The sequence below is a fragment of the Atractosteus spatula genome, chromosome 8, assembly GCF_055471065.1.
Source record: "Atractosteus spatula isolate fAtrSpa1 chromosome 8, fAtrSpa1.hap1, whole genome shotgun sequence".
Lineage (NCBI taxonomy): Eukaryota > Metazoa > Chordata > Actinopteri > Semionotiformes > Lepisosteidae > Atractosteus > Atractosteus spatula.
This window is the reverse complement of record NC_142713.1, coordinates 29,217,718-29,240,780: the sequence shown is the minus strand read 5'-3', so window position 1 is coordinate 29,240,780 and position 23,063 is coordinate 29,217,718. Positions and strand designations below refer to the sequence as shown.

General features: G+C 37.9%; 1 protein-coding gene across 1 annotated transcript in view; it reads right to left on the bottom strand.

Moving 5' to 3' along the window:
- The window catches only part of grip1 (glutamate receptor interacting protein 1), a 179,822-nt gene that overhangs the window by 42,661 nt on the left and 114,098 nt on the right, over positions 1 to 23,063 (bottom strand). The window contains exons 4-12 of the mRNA XM_088922593.1: positions 19,672 to 19,807; positions 15,013 to 15,158; positions 13,393 to 13,476; positions 12,560 to 12,635; positions 11,529 to 11,674; positions 8,635 to 8,782; positions 7,596 to 7,765; positions 3,666 to 3,818; positions 282 to 434 (exon numbers count right to left, since the gene is read on the bottom strand). Coding sequence (XP_088778719.1) covers positions 282 to 434; positions 3,666 to 3,818; positions 7,596 to 7,765; positions 8,635 to 8,782; positions 11,529 to 11,674; positions 12,560 to 12,635; positions 13,393 to 13,476; positions 15,013 to 15,158; positions 19,672 to 19,807 — 1,212 coding nt within the window. The remainder of the gene's footprint in view (positions 1 to 281; positions 435 to 3,665; positions 3,819 to 7,595; positions 7,766 to 8,634; positions 8,783 to 11,528; positions 11,675 to 12,559; positions 12,636 to 13,392; positions 13,477 to 15,012; positions 15,159 to 19,671; positions 19,808 to 23,063) is intronic.

The window sequence follows — 23,063 nt, the reverse complement described above, 5'->3', positions numbered from 1 at the left end:
TTCATTTTAGTGGTCCAGTGAACAATGTGAAATATCCTTCAGGATCTAATTATACAGCAGTGAGAAGTATTTTTTTCGTGAGCTCCGATACGTGATATTACCAGTGAATACTAATGCCTCCCAGGTAAGCACCTCTGTTTTATTTAAATGGCTTGTACTCCGTTAAACCATTCATCAGAACTAGAGCTCATAATGGGCCTGATAAGAAAGAGATGCGCCTCCAATCAGGGACATGGCTCTGTCGACAGCTGTGAATATGGGTAATGAAAAATCTGACATACAAGAGCTTTTGTGGTCCTTCTTCTTCAGCTTCCTGCGCATCAGCGTGCCGCGGGGGCTGGTGGGATACATGTTCCGGGGCAGAGTGCCCATGTTGAGGGAGCTTAGGCTGTAGGCGCTCATGGAGGTAGGAGAGAAGGAGGATGACACCAGAGCTGGAAGGGGAGAGCAGGCAACAGGGAAGAGTCAAAATGTATAGGCAGCACACGGAGAGCAGCAGACAACCATCTAAAGAATGATCAGGGTCAATGTGTTGTATAGCCACCTCAAACAAAACCACACACCTTTAACCGCAATGCGGTACAACACTCATTTGGCTTAACTCTAAACCTTTAGGTACATTTCTGGTGCTTCCAAAACATGGGAACTTTGGCTGCAGGTTGCTCAGTTCAGGCCTTTATTCCAAGTGGAACATTTGATTCTTAACTGATGCAGTCCATTCAGTAATCACATGCTGCATCAAATCTCTTAGCATAAACTTGTTTTTGAAAAGGTTCAATGTGAGGAAAGAAGTTGATGGCAAAAAATAAGGGTTGTATATCTTTATATATTACAATAGTGCTTCCAGATTGAGTTTCAGAGCAGCTTGAGATGCCAGTTTGAATCTGACACTTTCTCATTAAATACCTTTGGGAAAAAAAACAATGCCAGAGCTCTAATAAAGGGCATAAACATACAGTATACTGGAAAATTCAGATTATATAACTGACTTTACACTATGCAGTTCAAATGTTTACTTTATAATGTGCTATATTTTTTTCTGAGTGTTTTAATCTAGGACCAAAGAAGGTCTGGGTTTTCTTTGATCTCCCTTAAATAATGATCAGAATGATCAGATAAGAAATAAGATTAAACACACAGTTGATGAAGCTAATAGTTGCTACTGTACCTTTACTCTGGAATGAAAACCTGTACTACGAAGAACCTGCTCCAACCTTCTTTCATTAACTGACAAAAAAATAAGAGCCAATAAGAGCCAATAGCTCCTCTGTCATTTCTTTTAACTTTCTTTTTTCTTTCTTTTTCTTCTTTTAACTCAACTTAACTCAGCAATAAGTTGTAAATGAGTTGTAACAGCATAAGTTGTTACAACAGCATTGACAGCATAAGTTGTAATGATGTAAGGTTCTGTACAACACACAGACCCAAATCTGTACACAGTTAACAGAAAAGGCTTTTTTATTTATCTACAGTACATACTGTAAACACCCTTGGGGAAAGTTACTTGTCTTCAAATAGTCCATATACTGTAGTGTTGAAGCATGACCTTTAGTATCGTCACCTTGTGGATGTGGATTCAGCGGCTTCTATGTGTATTGCATAGATAAATAAGGTAAAATAGTTTCAAGAAATTCTGTTTGTTTTTAAAGGAATATAAAAATATAATACGGTTTACCTGTATAACCATGTAAAGAACATAATTTATGACATTTTGATTAAATTTGGCTCTAATGCGATCCAATTTGAGCACAAAATATTTAATCTTGGTAAGTATAATAAAGCACCTCAAAAACGTTCTGTTAGAGTTAAGATTAGAGAGGTGTTCAGCTATGTTTGTCCTTTGAAAACAATGCTTCAGCAGAACTCCTGGAATGACCTATACAGAGTCTGTCTCATTAGGTTTCTATATCAAGCCAACGGGGCCTTTCATTTTTACTCAAACTTTAGTGAAATGAATATTTTAAATACTGGACATATCTTTGTATGTTTCATAATTATTCTGAGAGTTTACTACTGCAAAAAAACAAACAAACAAACAAACACACATGTCCCACCACCACCTAAGAAAATCCAATCTATCACACTTCAACAAAAAGGTCACACGGCAAAAATGCAAATGATAAAAAGATGCTTTTGGCCTTTAGACGATGGTTTATGAGCAGCAGCTTGAAGAATGGCATGGCAATGATTGTTCACAAATGAATCGGCAATCATCAAGCTCTTGTGAAAGAGTTCTATTCAAGAAACTAGAAAAAGAGATACTGCTGTTGAAATGCAATAGGCTTCCTCAAGGTCTTGTTTTACCCTTTAAGGACTGCAACAGAGCAAAAGTGTCTGCGGGTTGCACCTGGGGGGGGGGGACTTAGTCCAGAACCGATTTTCAGAACTTTTGACTCTTTTGAAACATTGACACCAATTAGCATCTTACAGCTGCTGTAGCTGTGTTTATGCAGCCTTTATTATAGAGAAAAAAATTGGCAATCCAAAAACAGTTAATCAGATGTACTGCTTGCAGCTTGAATGTGTTGTCTTCTTTTTGGAAAAATATGGTAAACCTTAAATTATGAGTTTTGAAATTAAGGTCTGCTTATACAATTGTTTTTTTATGTATTCATGTCAGTGTTTTTTTTTATTTGAAGCACTTAAAATAAGAGTGCCACAAAATGTACACACATGTACCCACTAGATACTATGCTGCACATTTTTAAATGAAGATAAAATATCTGAAAATGGGCTTTTTAATGGAGTACAAAGGGAAGGGAAGTTCAGATTCTAAATAAACCCAAGAACACAGACATTAGGCTGTCCTTAAAGGATTACAAGAATATAGTACAGTACTATTTGCAGTGCTAGTATAAAGACACCCTTATTTAAATGGGAGTATTTGGTAGAGCACTTTTCTACATTAGTGGATTTATACCCTCACTATGTGAGCTACAGTATGTGATGCACAAAAGGAGAATGGCTGCTTATTGGACTAATTTCTTCCTAGAATGCACTTTGTTACTGTATATACAGTAGATTCATTTTTTTCACAACCAGCAATCTGTGACTGACCCCACTGGGCTCAGTTTGCCACAGTGAGTTAAGGAACGCCCTCTCAGAAACCGGGTGATTTTTTTTATCTTTAGCCCCTGAAAATATCCCAGGGTTCTCATGTGGGATGGGAAATTACCAGGATTCCAAACTACACTTTGTCAGACACATGGCTCACTTGACACATTTCTGCACTGCCACATCCAGCAATGTGCACCACAGATTATTACCAGTCCTAAGTTTAACTTAATATATTGGACACATGCTTTAACTTTTTACACAGGATAAATTCAGGATTTAAATTGGACAGTACTTAGTTATTAAGAGCATAGGACATCAATTAGCATTTTTCTTGCTTGACTGTACTGCTTATCAAGATTATACAGTATTGAAGCACTCCACCCAGAACACATTGCGGTCTGCCTAATGGTGGAAATAATGGCCTTCAAACCTCATTGCATTTCACGGACAATAAAAGAGCTAAACAGGACATTGAAGTTCTACTGTAGCTCTATTTGTTCGGAAAAATTGTGAAGGGGCACTCAACAAAAGCTTAAAGAGAATTAAAAACCAAAATACAAATAAGAGGAACAGGAGGAGGAGGAAGAGGAAGAAAGCAGGAACATTACGAAGGTTGTTTGGAGAGGGTTTCTGGTATTTCGAGGCTTGCGTCCTGGAATGGTCAGGGTGGTAGGTGTTATAATGTTGGTAGGGAAGGAAGTTGCGGTTGTTGTTGGCACAGGAGTCCCAGGGCAGCTGCCTGTTGCTTCTTTGCACCTTGACTGTCCACATGAAAGGATGACAGGTATCGCATAACAGAAAATAAGACCAACAGAGAGAAACAAACAAAAGAAGCACCAGAAAATAGGGACAGGTAACTAGATGACCAAAAAAGGGAAACATCAAAGTAAGAGTGTTAAGCTGGTACAAAATTGTTTAGTCTGCCTGGAAAAATTAAACTCCATACAGTACTTCACAATTTAATTCTGAATCAAAAAAATGGAAACAATGGTTCCTTACATGAGCTCTATCTTAAACTGAGAATGACTGAGCTAATGACATTTTTGAATCACAATTTTTTTCTACTTAGTTAAACTTTTATGAATGACAAATTTGAAAGGAAAACCCACAAAAGGTTTAATAATCAACATAAGCATGCTTATGAAAGGTTAGTCTCTGCCCACAGAAATTGGTAGGGTAAAAAAAAAACAGGGGTGTCCATTTCTGGTACTGTACTGAAGGGCTATAAGAACTTGCCCTAGCTAGAGAACGATTTGACACATCTCGCACATCACCTGTGAAATCGAATTGCTTCAGAAAGAGTCACTGGGCAGACGGGGGTACATTCAATTCAAATCTTAAACATGGATGAATGGCTAAGTCATTAATGGAGTTGCAAACACTTCAAGCACATAATCTTGTGGTGTATTTACACACAGTATGTTTATATGCTGATGGATATTTCAGTTATGTGTATATTTACCTATACTATGTCTGGCTAACCTAGGAAACTAATGCTTCTTCTATCAGCTTTCATCAACAATTATTTCCTTGTGCATGAATCTCTTTATGCTGTTTGCCCAGCAAGGGTCAGGCATGGACCAACACTATTTAAGTAGGGTCTGAATTTAGCAGGGATCTGGGACCTTGATCTCAGAGACTTGCTAAACATGTTCTCAATAAAACATGCTTTCTGGAACATTTTGTACGGAGCAGAGTGAACAAACATTCCTCTGAATTTCAGAAATCCAACTGATGTGGTACATGTAGGACAGTTACAGCAAGAATGACCTTATTGAGCCCTTCAACAGAAGCCTGATGTGTGACTCCTCTGAAGCCTCTTCCTCTCAACCAAATCTTACACTACTGCTGTGCTGAAATACAAATTTCAGTAAGACTTAAAAATGATTTGTGAACTGTTCTTTAACACTTTAGCACATGTTTGTCAAAAAATAAGGACATAAAATTAAATAGCTTTGGTAAGGTTCCTGCATTTAGCCTCTTTGTTCAAGACCCATTCCAAACATTAATTGTGAAAAACTAACAGTGGAAAAAAGGCACATAAAATTTGACTTTTTGGCCTCATTAGATTGCTTAATTAAATGGAACAAATTTTCTCCTGCATGAAATTTATTAATTTACAAAAACAGTCTGAAGATGCTGGTATATGCTCCAGGCTGGACCAGCACACATAATCATGGTAAGCCAGGCCAAGACATTTTACAGAGTTGAGAAATTAAAAACCTGAACCACCCTATCCGCCTGCAAAAACCACATACAGGCATAAACCAACAATCACTAAAACTAAAAGGGAACATTTGGGTATAGAGAAGGATTGACCATCTGAAATGAATAAACCGAGACAGGGATGACATAAAATTGTGGTGAGCAGTTAAGTAGAACCAAACAAAAATGACAGCAGGGATAGAAAAAACTATGTAGGTGCCAAAGAAGATGGGACCATCCATTCTTTCTAATGGTACAGTAGCTTAAAATACTCAAGTTGTTTGAAACATTTCCTGTGGATGCAGAACTCCTGATGACAGGACAGTGAAATCTCTGGAAATGCAAATGGATACATTTCCCTTTTAGTGAGTAAAGCAAAAACAAGTATACGGAGAAAAACAAAACATGTATCAAAAGTCAGGACAAAAAAAGAGAGAAGATTTATTTTCTTTTCGTTCAACACATCTTAGATATTGTAGTAGTTCTTCAGTAAATTCAGTAAACAAAAACAAAATTAATCTCTGGAATGGTTTGGCCCTCAAATCGAACTAAATAAAATGAGGCAAAATGCATCACCATGCTGACAACCACACAAGAACATGGGGAGGAAGAGAATTTCGTCACCTCACTCCTGGGATAATGAGCTCTCATTCACAGAATGGTTAAGAGGGAGAGTTTATGCATCGGAAGGCGATGGAGTCCATCACACTGATAAGATCTCACTGTGGTGAAGGGCTCAATATGGAAAGCACTATCCTAAATCAAGTATTTACGGGTGATCCCAATTTATCTGAAACATAGTTAGCTGTTTTGTTTTATTCATTTATTCATCTTGTTCATCATCGCATTCAGCAGCTATCTGTAGTGACAATGCTTTTCATGTTTTTTCTCGGTTTTTCTATTCCTGGCCTGACCATTATTTTTTAAAACTACAGTACTTGCATCATCTCATCACCAGATGAGAACAATAAGACCGCTAGATATTCCAAACTGACTTTTTACAGTGGTATGTAGACCTGGATCCAAATGAGGCTGCAGCAGCCTGATGTTTTGATAATGATAGTCAAAGCCTCTCTTAAAGGAAATTAAGCTACTCTTACACAATTGGAGTACAATCCACTCTGCTTCCCCTCCCCTTTCTGCTGCTAAATTAAAACAGCAGAGAAAAGAATGATGGAAAACTAAGCAAGCAAAATAATAATAGCAATAACAATTTAGATGACCTAGAGTAGCGACTTGTCTATTTCCATGATCCGATCAATTCTGATATGGACCTTGCTGCCTGAAGCTGTTTTGCTTGTAATCTTTTCTCATTGTACCAGACTAGGCAGAAGCGGCTCAGTAGAACAGCAGCTCCATGCAGCGATACATTATTATAGTATGGGTGATAATAAACAAAGCTCTGCAATTTGCTAGTTATAACAATGCATTTGTCTCTAAACCTTTGGCACTCAGCATCAGTATGAAGAATGCTGTCAGTCCATTACTTTATGACTGTAATTACTCTTAAATCTCATGTTCTGCTCTTAAGCAAAGCTGCCACAGAGTATAGCCAGGTTTCAAAACCCCATGGCACCCCTCGACGTTCTGGTTTTTTTAATGTTTTAGATTTTACAGTCATTTTATAAAAAATACATTTTGAATTTGAGTTTTCAGTTTATATTTATTTCTTTTTATACTGTATCTCCACCCCAGACTGAAACTGTGGAGTATTAACTGTTGTTTTGCTGCTATTACCCTCATTCCAGGATGAGGCAGACAGCACTCCACAAATAAATGTGTTTTTTTTACAGACTTTTTGCCATTTGTCATGCATTGTTTACCCCACAATAACTACAAGGGCATTAGAACAAGTGATGTAGCTCTCATGGACAGCAATGCAAGCTCTCAGGGAATGAGGACTTCCCCTCACAGGCTCAAGCCCAGCCAAGGATGATTTGCCTGCTGTATGCCTCATAGCCCAGACACCACCAGCTACTGGCTTAGCCCACACTCTGACCAGCTCTCCATGGGCTTTTGAAACCTTACGTGGTGCTTCTGTTACATGTGAAGCTACAGAAATTATAATGCTTAACTGTACCATGCAATCGGATTCAAGCCTAACATACAGCTTGTGGGCAGATATAAGCCCTCAATAGAAAAGACAAAACAGTTTTCACGACCTATTTTCATGTAGCTGTTGATTTTTCGAGGCATTACAGCTGTCCGCTGTGGAGCATAACTCCAGGCTGCTCTGATCTTTTTCCTCTCTAGTCTCTTTTGTTTTGAGCGGTTCATTTTCTCCAAGCCCCCCGGCCCCCCAGCTATGCGCCGGGACCCCTGAGGGCTCTTACCGTGGTCAGGGCCCTTCAGAGGCAGCCTGGTCTGGTGGTGAGGGAGGATCTCCAGTTTGACATGCTCACAGGCACTGGCCAGGAGCTGGGTAGCCTCAGCTAAAGTGCAATACTCCATGCTTGTGCCGTCAACAGACAAGATATGGTCGCCTGCATGCAGTGCCCCACACCTGCAAGAGAAACAGAGGGGAGTAAGGCAGGTCTTCAACTTGAAAGGAGGAAGGTAAGAGCTCATGGTGGACTGAAATGCATTCAGAAACATATGTAAGGCAAGGAATTCGTTCTCAAACCCTGAGCAGTTCGGTGTTGTGTTTCTTGTGATAACTGGAATAACCGGAAAAATAACACAGTGACCGTGAGAAACTTGCCTAGTTAAGCATTACAGTGAAAAGCTTAAGTATTGGGAAGCTGAAGTGAAATTTGTGATTTTTGTTATGTACTAAGGAAATGTGTGTTTTAGATCAAATGATTAATATAAGGCAGGAGTATAGAATTTTGGCTTTTTTTCTGGGTATTATTTTCCTTAAATGTTTTAGAACAATTTCACTTGTTGTGTTCAGTTCTTCACATTTTCACTTTTCATTGTGTGTTCTATTTTATGTAAGAGGGTACTGTTATTGCAGAGTCCTCATTAAATTTCTAAGAGCTATAATCAGTTATCAGTGCTTACATATCTCTAAGAAAACATCTTAACTACCTGCCCATATACGTAGGCTTAGCCAGAAGCTCTTGGAATCATAATGAAAAAAAACCAAAGCATTTACACATTTTAGATTTTCACATACTGTAATTCCACAGAAGCAATACTGCATTTAAAAATATGTATGTAAAGATATTGATTTCTTAAGAGAATGTTGGAGCAATGAACAGCATTCAAAACCAGAAATGACTATCTCACCAGTAGCCTGTTACAGAAATCATAATGAGCTGAAATACTTTTAAGCATCACAACTGCAGGCAATTATCTCTCTGCCAGCACCTGAATTTCTGGAAACTCAAAAGGAACATGATTAAAATGCACAAACTGTTAAATAATTACCTGTCTGCAATACTGGCAGGCTTTACTTTGTCAATGACAATGACCTGCTTGTTGCAGTACATAGAGGTAGTTAATGCAATTCCCAGACTTGACCCTGGGGATTTGGCAACTTCAACTAGCAGAGGCCCGGAAGCTGTTGCTATTGAATCTGTAAAAAAAAAAACAAGAAAAAGAACATTCTAGGAAACAAAATCAAGGCTGGCTCTGACTGACTTAGGAGGACAGAGCCTATTTCATTTCCTCCTGGTTGTACAGGAACTGATCTACTGTACCTTTATCACCCAGTTTATTAGTGAAAGAAGCACAATGTCTGCTTAAGCTTTAAAGCTCAAAACCCTGCACAAATACATGGACCAGTGATGGAAAAATTATTTATTTAAGCAACTGAGGAGCACAACATCATGTCTCTGTAAACAGACTTTACAACAATGTGTAATATTCGGTAACTCAGAAGCACACACTGTATTGTTTTTAGGTGTTTGGGAGGTGGTCCGCTGTCTGCTTCTTATTTTTCATTCAGGGTTAAACATGAAACACAATCAGGAGCTAAACGAAAAGGGAAATGGGGTTGGGGTTTTTCCTCTGTCGCTGGAGCTGGGACAGCACTGCCTTGTCTTTGGGTGCAATTATAATTATAAGCATTGGGGCGACAGAGGGCTTGTTGGTAAGAATGCAAGGAGATAAACAATTCAACGGCTTCTCATGTCCTATTTATCACGCTGGCTGATGTAGCGGAGAACACGATGAGGGAGAAGAGATTGTGGTATAAATAACTCTCTCCAGGTGGGAAGAAGTGCTTTGTGCGAACTGGTTAAAGTGCAGAGGAATAAGAAGGGGAGAGGGGTGATAAGTGTATACCCATTAATAACAGAGCCATGGCAGAGAGGAATGAGTTTCTGGCAGTGTTGTCAAACAGCTTTCTGAAAAATGAATCAGCAGCACATTAATTATGCAACAATAAAGATGTTTCAATCATTAGGATACCTCCACCGTGACTGAATCGCTTTAATGTTTCTGTGATTTATTAGCTGAGGGACTTGATGAGGAGCATGCAGATTCATTTTTTTGCTTAGAATAAGTCTACATTTTTATTATTCTTTATTTTCTCAGTATTTGTTGAAACAATTTAAACTGCGATTAAAAAAACTCATTTTCAATAAAAAAAATCAGTCTATTGGTAAGTCTTGCTTAAAGGGATTATTAAAATATTAACAGATAATGATAAAACATTTTAACACCATGCATAAATAACATATCTTTCTTCTTCTGAAATATAAAGACACATGTAATGTTGCACTTCTTAGTCTCTTTTTTATCAAATATGGTTTGATATTTTAACTTTTGCACCAACACTGGAAACTGAAAGTGAAAAGACCTTTAGCTCATGAAAAACGAATCCACCTCCATGCATTTACCAAAATCAGTGGCTGTTACCAAACTGCCACATCAGAGCAGAAAGGACTTTACTTGACCAGCTTCTGCCTGCACTGGTCCAGTACTGTCTCACAGATGGTGAAAATTAAGTAAATCAATTTGTTGTTCTTTTTCCTTCTTCATCAAAACTCGATGAGCACTTCTTAATTACTCTGAGCAGCAGAAAAATAGATTAAAACCCCCACCAGTTTATAGCACTACAAGCTGGCTAAAGAATAGCCCTGTGAAAAATAAATCCCTTAATGAACTTATATCAATGACCCCTTCTTTTTGGAGTACAGAAAATGTGGTTTACATAGTTTTACTCAGTAATATACTGATACACACAAACCAAAAAACCCCCCGAACTGCTGAGGTTTAATAACTATGCAATAGAGAAATGTATTCCACCCATTTATAATTACATTTCTCATCATAGGGCCATAAAACTATAAATCTGTCAATTGAGGATTATATGTTGATACTGATAGAATACTTTTAAGAGGTCTCAGGAGCAAATGTATTAAAATGTTATAGGCCTAAAGCACTCCTGGAAAGGAACAGAGTTAGTAATTGTGCAAGGTTGGAAAATGAAGTGCAATGCAAGAAACACAACTCCCAGTTTGGAGAGCTGCAGCCCCTCTCTTTTCTCGTGTTACAGTCTATGAAACAACTGGTGGGAGTTTTAACTTTTTTTTTTTACCACCAGCACATTAGCTGTTTTCTTGTAGACTGATCTCATCAGATCTCAGAAGCTCTTCAAGGCTGGGCCTTGTCAGCACTGGGATGGAATATTTTAAAGCAGCACCATTGAGCTGCATTCGATAGACCAGTAGGTGGCATTCTTCTGTCTGGACCACCATTTCCAAATTAAATTCCCTGCTATGTTGACTGAGGACATTGTGCTATACAGTAGCAGACAAGCTCGTGACTACTTGGTCATTAAAGATACCAAGGCCCTCTTTGTTAGAGTAGAGATACTAGTGCTGGGTAAATTCCACTATGGGCTCTCACAGTCTGGGAAATCTAATTTAACCGGTGAAGTGATTCCACATTTCATTGTCTAACCCGCTGTATAGTGGGGCTGCAGGTTCAGAATGGTTACTGCAAGTCACCGAGGCATGCGCTGAACGTCAGTAATGCAGAATGTGGATTCCCTCCTATATTTAAAAGACTCTGGAAACCTTTGGAATGCAAAGTACGATGTAAATGTAGCATTATAATCCTTTGATGCAACTGCCTGCTCATCTACATTTCTATTGATTGACCAAAGCATTAATCTACAGGTAAGTTTTTTCTAGCTCAGTCTGACTCATCCACAACTCTCCAATGGTCCGGGGACAGGGCTCTGCTTTGAGATGACACGCAGAATAACTTGTCTTTCCTGACAGGAGGTTCGACAAAATGGGAAAGTGGTGTAGGCTCACGCCACCACTTGAGACTGCTCTCAAGAAGAGGAGGTTGAGATTCTGGGATCGTACCCATGACCGACACGTCATACTCGATGAGGAGCGTCGCTTCCTGCCCGCACTGTTTCAGAATGCTCATGGCCTCGGCATGGGAAGTTCCGTGGAGGCGGATGCCATCGATACTCAGCAGCCTGTCCCCCGACTTGACAGTGCCTTCCCTGAGGGAGGGTCCAGAAGAAGGTTCTGTGAGGGGGCTGTAACTTTAACACATAAACACGACTCTCCGCTCCTTCAACTGGAAAATAACATGCATTAGTGAAAGTATGGAATATAATTAAAAGAGCTGAAGAGGAGGAGAGAGCGCATTTTTCACATGAAAACAAAATGACATGGAATACCAACCACATTAAAATGCATTAACTAGAAAAATTAACATCAATATTACTTTCTAATAAAAAAAGCAGAAACTTGAAATAAATTACAATATGATACCACTGAAGCATAGCACACCACTGAGTTCCATTTCCATTTCACTGATATGAAATAAAATAAAACGACTGCTAATTTATTTCAATTGTGAAGTAAAAAGGCATGGCAGATCACTCAATTTCCAAGCAATCAAAAGTCCATTTGGATTATGCGAAAGCTTGGCTATGATTAGCAATGATTATGATCCCTTCTCTTTAGATCTGAGGGAGGAAAAGTTATCACTTATGGTAATGCGAGTTAGGAAAAATACAGCAGAAATATTCATTGGAATTTCAAGCAACCTCCCGCAGTAATTCCCAACAATGCCCAAAAAGACAAATATTTTACCATTTAAATCTTTTGTCAAAATGTATCAATTTGTCAATCACACACAATAGCCCTGTGGATTTTCACATTCCTGGGTTAGGATGATGAGTCACAGCCATTGTGTAGCAAGTATACCTGCATCTCAACACCAACAAAAATATTTTGGAAACAACAGGTTTACCTTGAACTTGGGACAGGAAATGATTTGTTACTGTATTACTGATGATTAACCAGTGAACACTAGGAGAAGATTATATCGTTTTATAAAAGCTTATGGGATCAGCTGACACCGTTCCACAAGCTCTTACCTATCTGCTGGGCCCCCAGGCCTGACTGTGGTTATGACAACGGGACGAGACTTGTTTCTGTCCTCATGGGCCCCTCCTGCAACAACCACAAGACATTTAGATTCCCATAACACTGGGAACAGTAGCATAATAAAAACCAAAGCCAGGCCATGTAATTGTTTCTAATTTGGTAGATATTTAGAAGGATAGGAAATAAAATGGGAAAAAACAGCAACTAAGCACAGAGTCAAAAAAAGGCTAATGTTTCCTAATGACAAAAGAGACTTCGGTGTCAAAGAGTCAACTTCAGCTCTAAAAGGACATAAATTAAATGTGTGATAATTTTGAAAATCCAAAACATCTGGGCTTTGCAAATTAAACAAATGTTTAAATACGAAGCTTCTTATGCAATATTTCAAAGCTAAAAAGGCTAAAGTATTAGCAATATTAAGAGATTCTTCCACTTAATGTTCAGCCTCAGAAGAACTCCATCTGCAAGAAGATGGTGTCAATGCCCAAAGAAAATGGCAATCCTCTTAATCTGACTAATATTAATTGAAGTGGTGAGTTTTCATGCTGTTGGCTATTATCAGTTATGTACAGTATCTTTTTAAGTATGCACAGAAGAATTCCCCCATCACTTAAGGATGAGCAAGTACTCAACATTTTCTGAGCAGCTAATATAAACGTGTCACGTTATCAAAATTATGTCAATGACTCTCATACAAAAACTGAAAGCAATTAGATATGACTGCTTTACACTAGTGCAATTTACTTTACCATATTACCAAAAGTAACATATACTGTAAATGCAATCATAAACTGTATTGTTTTATCAACCTGTGTGTACTTACCTCTTATGACAAACCCAAATGTGTTGCCTTCTTTGTGTAAAGTGACTTCTACATTTTTAAAAATCACCCCTGAGCCTTGAACAGCTGCAAAATAGTAAAAAAAACATGAGGAATTTTTTAAAAGTAGATTTTTCAACACAGCCTTGGGCACTGGACACTTAGTAACCTACTTCTCTGCTGCAAAATTACACAGTAAACAGCTTGAAGTTAGACTATCGCATAAACCACCAACGCAAAAAAGCTAAATACTGTATATTTTTTTACAACTGCAACATAGAAAGGTTCATTGAAACTATGAACTTTATGGTGAGAGTTAGCAAAAAACAGTTTAGAGCAATATTCAGCTGGCAGTGGTTAGCAAAGAAGCTGGAATCTCTTAAAAAGTGAACTTTGTTGCAGAAGGCAAAATTATTTGAGTCTCTTAAGAATTTTCTGGACTACCTTTCTGTGCACACATGAGCTTGTTTGTTTGTCTGAAGGCATGCTTACCACTTATTTATTAAAATAGAAAATGCTGCTCAGTACAATTTATTCCAATTTACTTTATAAGATAAAGGCAAACAGGAACATACATATTTCTTGATTGCCCCTTCAACTTTGTATTTTACACAGATAGAATTAAGGAAAATTCAGTGAAGTACAAATTGTTTGATGGAAAAATGTCTCCACTAACAGATTGAAGAATGATGTTTTATAATACCAGTGCATACAATAATACATTTTGTTTGTGTGAAAACATAACACATTTTAAACAAAGCCCATTTTAAAATGATCTATCTAAACATTTTTTCCATAAAAGTACTATTTACAGTATATTATGTGTTGAATTTCTTTATAATGTATAATTCTGTTCGCTTTCTGAAGTGAGAGTCAATACCTGGCATGAGGGACATGTCTCCATTTCCACAAGCAAATGTATTTCAGTGGCAAAATACATTTAGAAACCTACTGTAAGTCAACTTTAGGGATCTTCTCTACCTCTTCACGAATACATACAACCACTGAAGCAAATAGCCAGGGAATGTTATTCAGGTTTATTTTCTCAAATGTGATGAAAAATCAACAAGAGTGGAACAGGACTGGAGCTCAACTATTTCTTCCCTGTGTCTAGCTGTTCTTGGTGTTTACACAGTGGGGGTTCCTAATATTTTGACCTGTGAGTGTACACTCTCTGTAATAGATGTACAAAGCCACTACTCCTCTATATTCAACCATATTTTTTTTATTTTCTACTACCAGCCTTATTCAGCTCATCCACTTTATTTTTGTTTATCCAAGTTTCTGAAAATACTACTTTCTACTGTACAGTAGATGGCTGTACCTCTAACTCACCATCGGTTGTCTTAGAACCTTTATAGCTGACTGAGCTCATTCTACAGAAAATGCCTATTTTAATAACATATACTGGTATATTTTATAATTCCCTGCAGCAGTCATAATGAAGGAGCCTCTCTTCCAGCCCTATGTAACACAAAAAAGCATTTGCTTCAGAGACAGAACTGTGATTACCTGTGGTCATTAGCCTGCTGTTTCAAGTGAACAATTATTATGGCATTTTATGTGATCGATCAATGAGATTTGCACAGAAAGCTGTGTTTGCAACAGAAGATAATTACTTACAAATAGGTGGCAGCTCATACTCCACTTCCAGCACTACCCTCTCTCCAACATTTTTGAGGAGACTAATAATTTCATCATGCCGAAATTTGGTTAAGTTTATCCCATTTACTGATTTTATGTAGTCTCCGACATTTAACTGGTCGCTCCTGTAAAAAAAGCAAAATGTTTCTATTTATTTGGGAAAGAAGTATTTCCTTTTAGAGTTATTTTATACTGCTGAAACTATTTTAAAATGTTGTTAAGACAATTAGCAAAATGATAATCAAACACTTCAAATCAAACAGTGTTTCTACGTAGCTCAAGCACTGTAAATACGATTACTGACATTTTCCTCATAATTTATATTGTAATATAAATATAAAAAACTATCAAGTCAATTCAAACATAAAGAAGAGAGGATCTGGTCCTTGGCGGGATGAACCCTGCTCCTAGAGTAACACGTTTGTTTCTGGTTTTCATTCCATCTTCAACCTTAATGACTTAATTGGAGCAATTACAGTAAGTGGATAAGAATCAAATCATTTGTGTTTTCCAGGTCTTAACAGGGTGTTAATTGAAAGCCTCTCAAAACCAGCAAGAACCCAGCACCTAGCCTACTCCTGTGTTACGTCCCCAAGTGTCTAGGGGTAAAGGGGTGTAACATTTAGGATAATTTTTGGATGCAGGTGGGTTCTGGTGAGGGACTTAGGAAGCGTGACAACAATAGTTGGTGCAAAAGTGATGATTTTAAGGTGAATAAGTGACTGGTTTGTAATTGGACACAATAACAAACAGTGAAAAAGAACTAGAGTGGTGCCAAAGAAAAGAAAACAACAAACAAAATGGAGCTGGCTAAGAAAGTGAGGGAAGCTGACCTAACTACAAAAGAAAACCCAAAACACACGGTCTTCGGCATCTTCAAACGCCCTAGCTAACCTTCACTGACTACCCAAAACCATACAAGACAAACGGCCGTCACCCGTACTAAACTAGTGTGACTAATACAAAAATCAACTACTGTATGTGTGTAAAGTGTACCCAACAACCTGAACTAACCCTATACACAAAAGTTCACACAAATACACAAGTGAACTAGGAATACAAATAAGGGAAAACGAGAGTAGTCAACAAGAACAGGGTACAAAAGAACACAAACGTTGAACATATAACACATTAGGGCAAGGTAATGGCGAAACAAAGATAAACAAACAAACAAATGAAAGTACAAAGAGATGAACAACAAAACAACAAAACAACAAAACAACAAAACAACAAAACAACAAAACAACAAAGCCGAAGCTGTACGAAGACACGAGCGAAGCGAAACCAAAGCCGAGTGGGACCGAAGTCAAACAAAAGGCTCCTTCCTTCTGAAAACCTCCATGTTATATAGTGAATAAGATGAGTTCTGATTGGTTGAGAAGCTGATTGAAGATGATGTCACACAGAAACAATGATATAATGGGACCAATGGGGAAGGGAGAACAATCAAGGTCAGGAAGTGTGGAACATAGCAACAAAACACACATAGACCACACAATGGGACGTAACATCCTGCTTGAGCAATTTATTCAGAGATTTGTTCCAAAACAGCAGATGATTATCTTTAAGATTCAACTCTTAACTAAAATCAGGAAAAGAACAAGATATGATTTCACATGAGAACCTGAAATGTTGAAACAGTTGAGAAAGGAGAAAATGACTGTGTATTATACAGTACAGTATATTGAACATTCAAACGCCACTCGGACGGCAACCTATGAATTGGACCCGGGGCCCCAGCACTGTGAGACAGCAATGCTAACCATTGTGCTGCTGTGCTTCTCCCAGTTTATTTGCAGCTCAAACGTTTGCCTATTCCTGTACTGGAGTTTACTAGACTAATACAGATGCTTAAATACACACCATTGAATTTCTGGTGGAGGCCTTCCAGTAAAATTCATTCAATTTTTATGTACTACTCCAAACTGTTCCAAAACAGGGAGAAAACAAACTCAAATCCACCTTTAGATACAGTACATACAGACATATTTTAGAAGGCATTCAGTCTTAGAAGCATCTTTTTACTGGCTTCTTTATCTGAAATGATCTTTTTCCTGTACATAACTAAGAAGGAATTAATTCTTAAATACCATAAATCCTCTTCTAAAAGTAATGCAGAATTCATGTGCAATCAACACTGAACATCCAAAGAAACCTCTCACTATTTATTGAATATATTTTTCGAAAAGTAAATTACTGTATATTGAATTTGAGTCCTGGTTAAATGCTTTTGGCATCATTTTAAATAACTGTTCATTCATGAATGACTGACACACTCAAGTGACTTGGCACAAATGCTAAATTACAGTACCTTGTTATGGAGAGATTTGATTGGGCAGAGGTGAGGAGGTTATTAAGCCCATTAAATGTTAAGGCTAGAGTAAATCACAAAAGAAAAACACAGAAAGCAACCAGTATGCCCCACTTATCAAAACCCAAGATAGACTTGCTAGCAGAGGAGCAAAGCTGTATTTAGCACTGGTTTAGTATAATCCACCATAATGGATGTCAGCAAATGTGTCTCAGATGAGCAGAAAAACACTAATTGTTGTTTACAACAGACAAATCTATGGGGAGGTTTGAAAAGGAGTGTCTAGTCATTACAGAACTGCGCGTGTTTAATTAAAATAACACTAAATAATTAAAACGATTATTAAAAGAAAATCAGAATCATCCCTCCTGCTCCATGTTTTTGCATTTCAAGTCACTTTTTATCTGTCTATGTATGAAAGCCAATTAGCACCATACATAAAAAAAACATTATTGCATTATAGCATGTTTTAATGAGACAACATTACTTATTTTGCAGTTGCCATTGCATTATGATGAATAATGCTGGCAGCACATCTCCACCAACATACAATAGTGTATATCAGTCTATTGGTTGTAGCAGTAGGTTCTAGGGGCCTGAAGCTGTTCCAGTGAAGTGTTTCTTGTTTTTTTCCTATGTCCTAAACCAAGCTGAAAGTACTTATTGAGAGAACCACCAGTTGCTATCTTTCAGTTTTTGAATGAAAAACAAAACAGACAAAAACATTTAGCAAGTTTATGTTTAAAAATAGCTTAGACACCAGAATACCATCTTCGTATAAGTATCATCTTCATTTAGAATAATAAAAGAATAATGCCACATCCCTTTTGTAGAAAATAATTAGGATAAAGGAAACACGTACTGCATGTATTTTTAGTTTCTATTTTTACTTCTGGTAATTGAGCATTCCTGGGTTAAACACATGTCATCAACTAACTCACTAAGTGATTAGAAACAAACACTCGCAAACCTGGTCTCTCGCTTTTGGAAGCATTTGGGTCAGGTGACAAGTTGCTGCCTTGGACCCGTCCCCAACAGTTGTGTGAAATGCAGAAAATACACAGTGTAGCATGAAACTGCCAACACATTGACATGCACTCCCGCGTAAGCAGTCAACATTAATGCACAGACATGAATTTAAAGAAACTATTGTATCATTTCACAATGCCACAAATACCAATGCAAATCTACCCCTAGTGTTCTGTGTATGTGTAAGTTGCCTACTCATTCATTGTGGAAAAAGTTAAATTAAGTCCAGCAGTGGTAGACAAGAATTATGTTACATGACATGCTGGACAAAGGTGTTTGTCTAAGTTTTACACAATGATATGTCATTAAAACGCAATACTTATTGTGACATAATCTTGTTAAAATGCAATAAATATAGTGAAACAATGCAATATTTCTTGGTAATAACGTGATACTTATTGAGAAATACTTATTAATACTTATTGAGAAATGATAGTGTTTTCTGGTAACAACGCAATCATATTTTTTCATGTGGAGCTAATTGGCTTCCATATTCAAAAGACATTAAGTGGAGAGTAAATAAAACCAATCGTGTCCCAGTGGCTCACTAAAACATCATATTATGTAAGGGTGCTGACGAGCCAGGTTGTATCTAGTTTCCCTGAGTTGTCAGTCAAAACCCTATGGATGAAGAACTTGACTGGCTGATGGGTTCATGGACCAAGTAGATAATGACAAGATGTCAAACCAATTTCAAACATTGAAAATGTAAAACAAGGACATGACAAAAAAGATGTGGTCTAGAATGCCATTTCATCTGACACTGGTGCACAGTGAGAGAGGTGTATTAAATTAACAATGTGAAAATAATATAATGGAAATAAAATACAGTTTAATGAATTAAACAGAGTCTTATGTAGTAAAGAAATAGGTTGTTCGATTGCGCAGTTTCATCGGTATCAGTGCTATATTGGTGACAAAAACAAAAAAGACGAAGAAGTTGAGTAATCCATAATATTTGTAAAACAGGCATCAGAATAAAAATCAGGGATGCAAATGGGTTGGATAAGCAGCTGTGGGAAAAAAAATACTGTGCGACTGGAACCCACATGTGTCGGGAGACGATGCGGATTGTACATTAGAGAGGAGACAGCGAATCCTCCTGCTCTCTCTGTGGTGCGATCACGATGTGAGCTAGTGAAACGGAAAGCAGACCTCCTAACCCTGCGAAGAGCAAATATGCCTGACAAGCAGCTAATTGAACAAGCCCCAGGATCCTTTTGCTTAATCATGGAATCATTTATGAGGTGTATTTAAAAACACACTTCCAAAACAGCAGCGGCGACAGGCAGCGGTACCTAGCAGCGATGCCTCCCTGGCGCAGATTAGACACTCTGGGCTTGCCGTCCTTGTCGATGCCCCCAGATACTGTGAGCCCCAGGGTGGTGCCCTCCTTCTTCATCAGTTCCACTATGGTTGAGCCCTTAAACTCATCTGGAGAGGAAACAGAAAGGCGGGGAGGGGATGTTAGAATTGAAAGGGGAGATGCTGGATGACAGTCCTGTAGAAGCAGAGATATCACTTTCTGGTCCCAGCTCAGCAGCGCTCCCACTGTGTACTTGTATGTGCCTGCTACATGGCATTTACAATTACAGCTCAATTACAACTGTCACGGGATACTGCTGCATAAGAGTGGAGAATTGTATCCAGCAGCATCCAAGAACAAATGTAATGGTCGTTTTTGTACAGTAGTTTACCACAGCAAATTTAATTCTCAGTTTGTAAGAGTTGTAAAAAGGGTTTACTGTACTTAACATATTGCCCTTGCTAGCTTTCATTACTATTATTTACACATGCCAATCTCATGTTTATTCTTAAAACTTTACATTTAAAGTTAGTACTTATTACTATACTAATATTAGTACTTAATAAACTAGAGATGCTAGGATTGGCTTAACCCTGGTTTAGAAAAAATAAAAACATGACAAAAGAGCTAAAGCCCTCTCCAACTTTGGTATGACCATATCCGATTTTATTGTCTTCTGGGGCAATGTTTATTATGTGGCACAGATTTTTCAGGAACAAGAACATAAACAATTTCAGGTCTTCTGCGGAGGAGAAGAGTATGATGAAGCCAGTTCATAGATGGAGATGTTTAGGAGGCTACGACTGTTGAAGGCCAGGATAATATCTGGCACCGGAGGTTAACTCCGCTTCAAGAAATGCTCTGGGATTTTTAACGAATACGGAGAGTCAGGACCTCGCTTTTACGTCTCATCTGAAACACAGTACCTTTCTCGTGGTATAGTGTCCCTGTCACTACACCTTGGACATTAGACTCACACTCCCTACTGGTCCCACTAACAGCTCTTCCTGCAGCAACCCAAGCTTTCCCAGGAGGTCTCCCATCCAGGTACTGACCAGGCTCACACCTGCTGAGCTCCAGTGGGTTGCCAGTTGTGAATTGCAGGGTTATATAGCTGCTGGCATGTGAGAGAGAAAAAACAGAGAAGGAAGATAGACGGAAAAGAGGAGAAACAGCGTGCCAGATGAGATGACCTTGATCAGCATTAAAGACCAGATTCTAGCTAAGTATTTGAACCTTGTTTAAGAAAGCTTACTCTTCTGTTATTTTAAGAAACTAATTTACTTTATAAGGAATTCCCAGGCTAAAGACATTGTCTCCGAGTTAGCATTTCTAGAAGTGGGAGAAAGATTCCCATTCACTTTGAAGCAATTGGGTATATTCTTGGCATTTCTTTATAAATTGGGTGTTGTATTTATTTATTTTCATTATTATCCTTCTCTGTTTTTCTATTTTCTTAACTCCCTATTCTGTAACAGTATTATGACTACCTTAATTAATCCTGCCTTTATCAATTTATTTGTACAATGGGATGAAGTCTTAAGTTCAGTAATTAGGATTTGAAGAATGTTTTTCACAATCATTTTTAATTATTTGTGGAATCACTATGTAAATTGAAAAGAAGGAAAGGCAGTTTGATGTATTGTGCAGTTAACACATTATTAATAAGTATGGCATTTTAAGTGGTATCTGTCAGTTTAAACGATGGTTAAACATGTTACTATTTGGAAACATATAAATGCACACCTTGTCAAAGGCTACTGTTTCCAAATGAGTAGTTTTCTACAAAATAATTGCAAAACTAATTTTAATTAGTATGTCATTTTTAATTTTCACAAGCTGTCTGATCATAAGTAATGCTGTTCAGCAGTTTGTTCAGTTTGCAACAGACCAGTGGAATAAATCCTAACAACTTTAACCACTAGAGAGAAAGCAGATCTGACTCTTCAAGCAAGTCGACAACAGCAAACAAAATGAACACATTTCATAATTCTGGTTCCAGTGGCTCTCTTATTAAGATGCAAGTCTAAAAACGAATTATACTTCAAAGAGGTCTCTATTATGAGTCATTTGGCTTCCTGAATTACAGTACAGCACCTCACAGTAATTAAGAAATACTATTGATTCAGCACAGGTATAACTGCAGCAGAGAGGAGTCATAAACGTTATACAGGATGACCCTTGAACTGGAACCTTTCTCTCCAGACTCAACAATCAATCTCATACTACCACCCACATAGTCTACTGTACATTCTTGCCCACAATTCCCTAAAGCGCTCACAGTCTTCGCATTCTCCTGAAACCTTTTCTTGCAACAGAAGCTGCACTATTATCAGTAAGTACCAGCAACTTACATATAAATGTCTCCCATGGCCACTGCAAAATCATTCAGAGGGTATCATGTTTGTCCAGCAAACTGACCTTTTTGCATCTCTAGCAGAGAGTGCCCTGTGATTTACAAGGGGAAGCAACTGTTTAGGGGAACATGGAGCACTGAGGATAAAAGATCTCCCTGAGCCAAAGGTTCCCCTCTTTACTTCCCCTGTCTATGAAAATACTGACTTTTCTGTCTGTCATTTCTCCAGAAAGCAAAATGAATCTTAATATAGGTTCCCAAGTTCCCCTCGCTTTCAACAACCGACTAAATCTCTCCATCCATTCACAGATTTTTGCTTTTCAGACTTCCTCTTGACTTCATTTTCCAGGTTTCATTTTCCTTGGTCCCACTTCCACATCGGTGATCCCATTCTCCTTCTTTCGTCCTCCACACTCAGCTCTCAGGCTCTCTCCCTCACTCTCCCACACAGCTGAAGAAGACTCTGCAGTATAACACAGTGCTTTTTCTTCTTTCTACTTTTCAGCAGGGAATTAACCACTAATTTTGCTTATACAGTATATGGGATATTTGCTTAAAGATGTTGGGACATAAAAAGATAATTCCCAACAGTAGTGCTTCTTCAATTATGGTAAATGCTCAATGTGTTTCCCATTTCGTATTTATAGATGCACAGTGAAAACAGACTATAAATACAAAATGCAAAACAGAGAAACAGAAGAAGCTTTATGAAAACAATGTATTTCTTGAGACATTTACAGTACATCTTCTAGATAAAGCAGGCAAGTAGTTTAAAAGGCAAACAGAACACTAGGATATAGTTGAAAGCATAGCATTTAAATCAGGGAACAATATCTTAAAAACTGTATAACATTCTAGTAAGGTCTCATTCAGAATAATATGTACAATTTTGGTCACCATCTTATGGAACATATATTGCCGTGCTGCAATCAGTTTGAAGAAGAATAACTAGATACTTCCCAGGACTTAAGGAAAAGGCGCACACTTACAGGCTAAAGGAACTGAACATTTTTATCCTTCAACAGAAA